At 48.5% G+C, this 8,686-nt stretch overlaps 1 protein-coding gene across 3 annotated transcripts in view; it reads right to left on the bottom strand.

The window, feature by feature from the left end:
- The window catches only part of LOC119316803 (cyclic nucleotide-gated ion channel 1-like), a 44,990-nt gene that overhangs the window by 33,777 nt on the left and 2,527 nt on the right, over positions 1 to 8,686 (bottom strand). For 2 of the 3 annotated variants that reach the window (XM_037591190.1, XM_037591192.1), the window contains exons 2-4: positions 6,090 to 6,235; positions 5,304 to 5,832; positions 4,448 to 4,660 (exon numbers count right to left, since the gene is read on the bottom strand). In XM_037591190.1, the coding sequence (XP_037447087.1) occupies positions 4,448 to 4,660; positions 5,304 to 5,832; positions 6,090 to 6,118 (771 nt within the window). In that variant the 5' untranslated portion in view covers positions 6,119 to 6,235. The remainder of the gene's footprint in view (positions 1 to 4,447; positions 4,661 to 5,303; positions 5,833 to 6,089; positions 6,236 to 8,686) is intronic. The other variant, XM_037591191.1, reaches the window with a different exon arrangement.

Genomic DNA, 8,686 nt, shown 5'->3' with positions numbered 1-8,686 from the left:
CCTGGTGGTGAAGCGGGAGGAGACGCCAGAGCCCAAACATGGGTCAGAATCCCCGGCTTAATCAGCATCAACTCTTAGCGCCGGATCTAGGCTACCAGTGCATCCAAAGGAGACAACCATCATCAAGCAAACCTCTAAGCCTAGGCTCCCCTCCAGCCTAGAGCCAATGGCCGGGCCCAACCTCCCTTCCAGCCCCAAACTAATGGTTGAGCCCAAGCTCTCATCCACATTGGCCCATGAGCCCGAGCTTCCACCCACCCATGCTCCTTTCCAACCCAAAACAGGCGACCAAGCCCAAGCAAGCTCTCATCTAGGCTGGTGTCTGAGCCCAAGCTCTCATTCGACCTCGAGCAAACCAAAGAGCTCGAGGAAGCGTCTCCGACTCTGGGGCGGGTTGTACAACGTCCTATCTACTTTATCAGTGAAGTCTTGCGTGATACCAAGTCGCGGAATCCAAAGATCCAGAAGTTGCTCTACGCGATCTTGGTCGCATCAAGAAAGTTGTAGCATTATTTCCAAGCCCATAAGGTGTCCGTCGTCACATCCTTCCCGCTCGATCGCATCTTTCACGACCGTGGGACAATCGGCCGCATTGTAGAATGGGCGATCGAGATCGGGGAGTTTGACCTTCATTTGATCAGCTCCCATGCCATCAAAAGTTGCACCCTTGCCGACTTTGTGGTGGAATGGACTCGTGTGCCCAAAGACAAGGTGGAAGAACTATTCGCGGCCCCAGGGCACGAGAATCACAAGCACTGGACAATGCATTTCGATGGATCCTTCACGCTCCTAGGCACGGGGGTTACAATTGTTCTCACCTCTCCAACGAGCGAACAACTCTAATACGTAACACCAACTCCTTTTCAAGGATGCTACCAATAACATGGCCGAATACAAGGGACTGCTTGCCAGCCTCCGGGCCGCAGTCCCCCTCGGAATCCGTTGCCTACTCGTCAAAGCTGACTCGCAACTACTCATCAACCAGGTGTCCAAGGAGTACCACAGCTACTCATCAACCAGACGTCCAAGGAGTAGCAATGCTCAGACCCACGGATTGCAGCATCCAAGCCCAGGTCAAGAAACTGGAGCGGCATTTCAACAGCCTGCAAATGTTGCACGTGAAGCGCCACGTGAACCGAATCGCTGACCACTTGTCATGACTGATTTCCCGTCAGGAGCCGATCCCAGTCGGAACCTTTAAAGAAAGGCTCTTCCAACCGTCCGTCTTGATCGCCGATCAAGACAAAGGAGCTTCTTGATCGCCGATCAAGACAAAGGAGCTTCCTCTTGCTTCGGCGAGGGTGCAAAGGTGTCGCCTTCTGCAGGGAATCAATAGATCAAGAACACAAGCAGGCGTAGGGTGTTACATGTCGCGGTGGCCTGAACCTGGGTAAAAAAAACTGTGTTGTCGGTTGAAGTAATTTGAAGTGTTTTAGCCCTGGCCGAACAAAGAAACACCGTCGACGAAAAGGTCACGATGTCATGCGAACCATTGTGCTTAGGAATAAACTTGCTAATATTTTGAACCTTTTACATATTTTATCTTAGAAAGTTCCGGCAGGTTAAAAAAATAGATTCATCTCACAAGTTGGGACATGTTTCTGCTTTGAAGTTTGAAGAACAAGTTTACATGATAAAAACTGAGTGAAAAACAAGGACTGATTTGCACATAGTAGTGACCTTTAATCTACCAAGACATCGGCTTAAGACAAGATGTTTCTCACTACGACAATTTCATTGTTTGTGCATATGGTTTAGCATGTGATAATCATAAAATGCATTGTGTGTTCCATAAAGAAAAAGAAAAAACAATATCCCATGTGCTTTGCTATGTGACATTGTTGTTTGCACTACCTCGAGGAATCAAAGTTCACAAACATAAATTTCGAATGCTCACTAGGAGAATATTTTTCGAAAACAAATCCTTATGGGCGTGTTTGGTTGCCTGCATTAGGTCCAATCAAGCCCACGCGGGAAGAATCCGGCCTGTTTGGTTGCCCGCATACACTATTGGGCCTGCATCGCACTAACTTTAAAGCACCTCTGGGCTTGTCTCGCTGGGAAAGCTCAAATTGGCAGTTTCTCCAGAGCCAGGCCCGCTCGATGCACGTGAGCGGCGGGAACTGCACGCGCGGAGCCATGCTCGAGAAGCCGCGTTGCTTCCCGAAGCGCCGGCAGTTATTACCCTCACCGCCCCCTCACCACTTTGTATCCCCTCTGCTCACTCTCACCGACGGCGGTGGTAGCGACGGCGTGCAGCAGATCGGAGAAGAGCAAGGCGACCACCGGCTTCCGCATCATCACCTCCGGCACGACAATGGCAGTAAGCACTTTTTTCACCTCCTCGCGTACTCATTCGCATTCGATCCGCGTTTAGGTTCGATCCGCGTTAGGGGAATGGGGAATCGAGGTAAATAGCCATAGGATTGATCATAACATCGTCATGAGTTTGTGGCACCGATGGATTTGAGGTTACCGATCGGGATTGAGTACAAAGGTATTGGGGGAAAATCTTTCACAGTAGTTCTAGATCTTAGCCTCGGCTACCCTGGAGGCGTTTGGAGCGGCGGTTACCCTTGCCCTTGTTCTTCTCCTCGAGCTGCACCACCGTCTCTTCTTGCTCGCCGGAGTCCAGATCAATTGGCATGCTTCGGTGTCCTGGCTCCGGCGCCCTTACAACCATCGCCACCGCAACTTCTTCCACCTCCATCGCCACTGCTTCTTGTTCCTCCTTCACCGCCACCACAGTCCATGTCGTGAAGTACGTTGCGGCACGATGGTCGTGTGGACGCCTGTACTCTATGTACTTGCCCCCCTTGACCTCTGTCGGGCGTCGCCGAAGTCGGCTTGATTCATGGCCCAGCGAAGATGTCAGACGACATAGCGCCCTTCGCTAGGTCAGGAATCAGCGTCTTCAACTCCTCCGGCGTTGCCTTCTTCAGCACCGCGTCCAACTCTTTTTGCATGTTTGCCATGCTGGTGAAGTTGGAGCAGACTTCCATGGTGTTCTCGAACTTGGTGCGGTCACCGAGCGAGCACTCAAGGAAGAAAGCCCTCCATCCAATGCCCCAAGGGAAGGGGTTGGGATTGCTGCTGGAGTTCATGGCGGTAGATAGGAGGGAGAGTGAGAGACAGAGAGATGACTGAGTGAGATGATGGGTAAGTAGTGACCGTGAGGATGGGTAAATAAAGGGGTTATGGACGATAGGTTTTAATGGCGATCAACCTTGGAACTTTGTGCTCTTCATAATGTGCGCTCTTCGTAATGCAGATCGACACGGACAAGGGCAAGGAGGTGGTGCTGCCCATGGAGGTTGAGCCGGCCACGCCTGAGGAGGTGGCCACGGATGAGGACGTGGTGCCTGAGGAGCCCCCTTGCAGCAAGTGTCGTAACTACGGCCACTACCATGAGGAGGGAGGTCCAACCCACTCCTGCAAGGTGATCCTTGCCCCTCAGCTTGAGTGCATCCCGATGCCCCTGGACTTCACCAAGCACTTCCCGGCGGTGCCGCAAGAGTTCAAGCTCAGGGCCAACACCGGCTGCTCATGGAAGGTGACTGTCCGGCTGATGGACGGTAGGGTGACCCTCGATCAAGGTTGGGCCCCCTTCGCCGCCATCCATCAGATCATGATCGGCTACATAGTGACGTTCAAGCTGCTCACTCCGGACATGCTCAAGGTCATCGTCTTCAACGACGAAGGCATTGAAGTGGTCACCAAGTGCAGCAAGCATGACAAGGCCTTCACCGTCAACGTCTAGGACTGCCCTTCCTATGCTCCATCTGGTTTAGTTTCTTATCGTACTGCTTTGCATCCGAACTGATATGTTTAAGTGTGGCACTTTATTTAAACTACGGCTAGCTATGGTTTAAACTATCTTCTGTTGTGTGTGCATGATTGTTTCTTCACGCCGTTGTGTGTTGGTAACCCCGCCAACAAGTTGAAGAGGTTACCAGACAATAGTTGTTGCATCGAACCAAACACCGAGTAGTTGCGTGAGCCGAGCCAATGCAAGCAACCAAACGGTATGCCAAAATTGCTAGCCTAATGCGAGAGGCCTAAATGCAGGCAACCAAACAATGTGCAGATGTCAGATTTTTGGCCTGTTTTCCTTCAACCAGGCTGGGTTGAGCCAGGCTGAGCTAACCAGGCCCGGCTCCTACGGCAACCAAACACGCCCTAGCTGTATCTACTAATTTATCCGTATTGATGTGAGATCGCATGATAAAATTCATTCGGGAATTATCTTCGGTCACAAACAGAGAAGTTTTATCAAGCAATAATTATTGGGTTACCACTTAGGCTCTTACCATCAAGAAAAAACTATATACAATGAACTCAAATCAGCATGGATTCAGAATTCGATGTTATTAATTAAGTTTAGAGACAGAAAAGGGAAATAAATTAACTTGCATTCTTCTTACTAATTAGTGAGCGGAGCACTTACATGGCTAGCGAGCATATAAATTAAAAGGTTAAAAGCAGCACCAGCCCATGCGGTCTCTGTAATTATGCCAGCCGACCTTGTGATTTGAAGGTAGAGTGGTATTATTCGAACGAGCCGAGGCACGTACTGACATGTAACAATAACCATCAGTATATCTTTTGCCTCCATAACCTTGGAATCTTTGAGATGGGGTAGCACTAACAATACAAAAACCTGGTTATTGAAATGATGTCGTTATTGTTACATATTTGTGACAAAAGAGATTCTAAAAACGCAATATTCCGCATTTGTTTCATTCAAATTTAAGAATAGTATCACCCAGTTAAGAACAGTGACTGCATTCAACCTCTTTTTTATGTCATAGGTGGAAAGTATCTGCCCTTTTTGGCATGTTCTATAAGTATCCCAAAGCTTCAATCATACCAAGTAAATGAATAGTACAGCATTAGCTTATAACTCAGCATTTTAAATACAGAATGCCCCAAGTAATTATTGTCTCTTATAATTCCCAGAGGACAACATTCCATTGGTTGATGTTCTGTTATCAGCAGTTATAATTACTGTGCATAACCACACTAAACATCTCATCTCGTTGATGCGCTTGATTGCATAGATGCTCCATAAGTCCATATCTTTGTGCATTCTGGGCCATTAGGCCCCATAAATTTTAAGTACACTAAAATAGCTAACAGCAACAGTTCCTACTGCCTTCCTAATAAATCATACATGAGAAAACTAGTACAAAAGTGCATGCATACAACTAGTCTTATTGGATCCTAACAAAACCATCAGAACTACAAGAAGCACATGATGTTCAACTGTTGCAGGTTAATGCAGAAAATGGCATACGAAGTACCTGAGGGAGGGGCATAACAGCTAAAAAATCAATCAGAAAGTATGTAGTTAGATACCGCTTTGCTATTGCAAAGGTGTCTTCAACCAAGACACCTCGACCAAATACTCTGGAAGGAGCAACAAATCCTGTTCTGAACTGAAATATTATATGGAGCAAATAGAAGATGTCTGTGAAGAAGCGCAGGATACTTGCAATGGTTGCCAACTTTTTGTCCAGATATAGGCAGTTCTTGACACCATCGATCACTGGGATATAAAAGAATAGTGGGTCCACAGAAACTGCAATTAGACATGATATCACAAATATCTTGTTCCATCTTTGCAAAAATGGCCCTTGAGGATCAAGAACTCTTGTTTTGGCCTTCCTTTCCTCTGGTGTTGATTTGTTCAGGGTTTCAGGGCGTGAACTGTTCCCTAAGAATGAGAAGGCTCCTAGAGTCTTATCCTTTAGTGAGTCAAATGCAGTATGCCTTCCTTCTGAAACTATCTTATCTGAACCGACAGAATACTCTGACCTCCAGTCATGAAACCTGACACATACACACACACACACACACAAACAGCTAAGGCTACTTGTCAGAATAATGCGCAGGTATGGATTCTTATTTTGGCAGCTCTTTAGATATAATAACTTCGGAATCTGTCAAACATGAACTTTTTGTAAACCATAATGAAGCTGACCTCATATGTTCCCAGTGGAGTAGGTTTTCCTTCGAAATATGAAATTTTCTATTTCTATTTTAAGACACCAAACACTCTTCAGTACAAGGGGAGCATAGAAACTAACCTCACATATCTCTCCTCTCGGAAAGCCATTCAGTCTGCCTAGCACCAGCAGATAGAACAGGACTAGGACCACGATGGGTCAAATCTTCAAGTGCGGCACTGAAGTATCATATCTCTGATGATCACAGCAAGAGATGAGTAAGCGACCTAGAAAGGCATAGACAGCAGGTCGTTGTAAATTCTTTATAACATAAAAGTACAGTAAAGGGGAGAAAAAAATCTTAGGGCTGAAGAATCAACGAAAGAAATTTAAACTGATCAACATGACCTTGTGTAGCCTGAGAAAATCCAACTGTTCAATTCATTATTTAAAGGGCTTGCTGTGAATACAACAACAAAAAAAACTAAGTCATCCTTTTTTTAGGAACACCAAGTACTGCACAACCGCACGTACACACTCATTCACATAGTGCCCACAAAAGACCAGATGCACAGAGAGCTTCAAGATTGACGAAGTCACCACAGTAGCCTCACTGTCGAAGAAAATTTCGCCTCCTGCTGCAGAATATTCCTGTGACACACAGGGTGTCAAACCCAGGGTTTGATCCCTGGTGGGATAGGGGTACAACCACCCTCCTAACCATACAACCACAGGTTGGTTCTCCACTAAGTCTTTTCTCAGCACTTAGCAGACGATCAAACGCAGGTACATAAAGAACATACTAGCAAGTAATTTTTAGTGTGACACCGCTGAACGAGAGCGGAAACTACTCCCAATTCCTCCTGGACGGGTTAATAGCGACCCCATTGCTCACCGCCGGGGCTTGGGGCGACCAGCTATACCTGTTCCTGTTAATCCTTGCCATCGACCCCATTGCTCACCGTCGGGGCTTGGGGGGACCAGCTATCCCCTTTCCTGTTCATCCTTGCCATCGACCCGCTTCAACATATACCTGATGCTGCTGCCGCCTTGGGGGCTCTTTCCCCTCTACCAGGGAAGGACATGATGTTGTGGGTCAGACTCTATGCTGGTGATGCCATCATTTTCCCAAACCCTTACCGTGGCGACATCAACAACCTTCTCCAAATCCTCGAGCAGTTTGGGCGTGCTACTGGACTTTGCATCAACCCATCCGTTGCCAGGGCATTGAACTTGATGGTATCCTTAAGGGGTTTGGCGGCAGCAGGGTAGGTTTCCCGATCACCTACCTTGGGCTGCCGATCACTCTATCAAGGACAAGGCGCGTGCATCTCCAGTTCGTCCTTGATCGGATCAAGGCCAAGATGGCAAGATGGAAGCTCATGAACCATGCGGGCCGGCGGGCTCTCGTGCGCTCCCCATCTTCGCCCTGCACTCCCCGACTTCGCCCTGACAGCAATCCGTGCTCCCACGGGGTTTTCCAAAGAAATCGACAAAATTTGCAGAGAATTCCTCTGGGTGCACGAGGAGAAGCTTACTGGTTGAAAGTGCAAGGTCAAGTGGACCTCTGTCTGCTCGCCAATTGCCCTGGGAGATTTGGGCATTCACGACCTCGACAAGTTTGAGCACGAGCTACAGTTGCGATGGCTCTGGCTTAGCTGGCAGGCGCCCTCACGCCCATGGGTGGGCTCTGACTTGCCGTGCGACCAGCAGGACCGAGACTCTTCACTGCAGCCACCTCAGTCAATATCAGGAAGGGCAAGCCCACCTGTTTCTGGGAGTCAACCTGGCTATGCTCTACCCCCTTGTGCCTGATGGGACCAAGGCTCTACGTGCAGTCTAGAAGAAAAGCTAGATCGGTGCGTGAGGCCCTGCTGAATAACAGATGGACTCAGGCATCAGAAACCAACACCTGACGGAAGAAAACATCGTTGAGTTCCTTCTGATTTGGAGCATGCTCAGAGCGTCCGCCATTGTCCTTCACCTGGACATACCAGACGAAATTCTTTGGAAGGTCTCGAGCTCGGGCTCATACAGCGCTGCCCCGGCATATAAGTTACAATTCTTGGGAGGAACTAGATCACCCTTCCGTAGCCTGTTCTGGAAGGCTTGGGCTTCGCGCTGCAAGTTTTTCGTATGGCTTCTGCTCCAAGACAGAACTTGGTGTGCTGATCAGCTGCTACGTCGTGGCTGGCCGAATGAATACTTCTGCCCTCTCTGGACCCGGAATCTTGAGACCTCCATGCACCGATTCTGGCAATGCCCGGGGGCAAAGCAAATTTTCGAGGCGGGCCTCGCTCTGGCTGGGGTGTTGGGCGCTGAACCCCCAAGCATGGCCAGAGGTTAACAATTCACTGGGGTTTTGGGAAGCGATCTCAAGCTCAACGACAGCAGACAATGCTAAAGGTGCCAAATCCCTCATGATCATGATCACTTGGGAGATATGGCTGGAAAGGAACAAACACATTGTCCGAGACGAGATTTCTTCCATAAACACAATCATGCATTTGACCCACCACTCTCTGGATTCTCGGAGAATCGCAAGAGCAATCTGCATGCAGCACCCCTTCGGTGATCCGCCCTGAAAAGATCAGCATGCTGAGCAACCATTTCTCTTTTTTTTGGGTTGCTACCCCCGTCTCTGGATTCTTGGAGAAACGTCAGAGCAATCTGCATGCACCACCCCTTCAATGATCTGCCCCGAAAAGATCAGCATGTCAAGCAACCACTTCTCTCTT

The sequence above is a fragment of the Triticum dicoccoides genome, chromosome 6A (genome assembly GCF_002162155.2).
Source record: "Triticum dicoccoides isolate Atlit2015 ecotype Zavitan chromosome 6A, WEW_v2.0, whole genome shotgun sequence".
In the NCBI taxonomy this organism is placed as follows: domain Eukaryota; kingdom Viridiplantae; phylum Streptophyta; class Magnoliopsida; order Poales; family Poaceae; genus Triticum; species Triticum dicoccoides.
The sequence above is the reverse complement of the archived record's forward strand: the minus strand, read 5'-3'. Positions and strand labels throughout refer to the sequence as shown.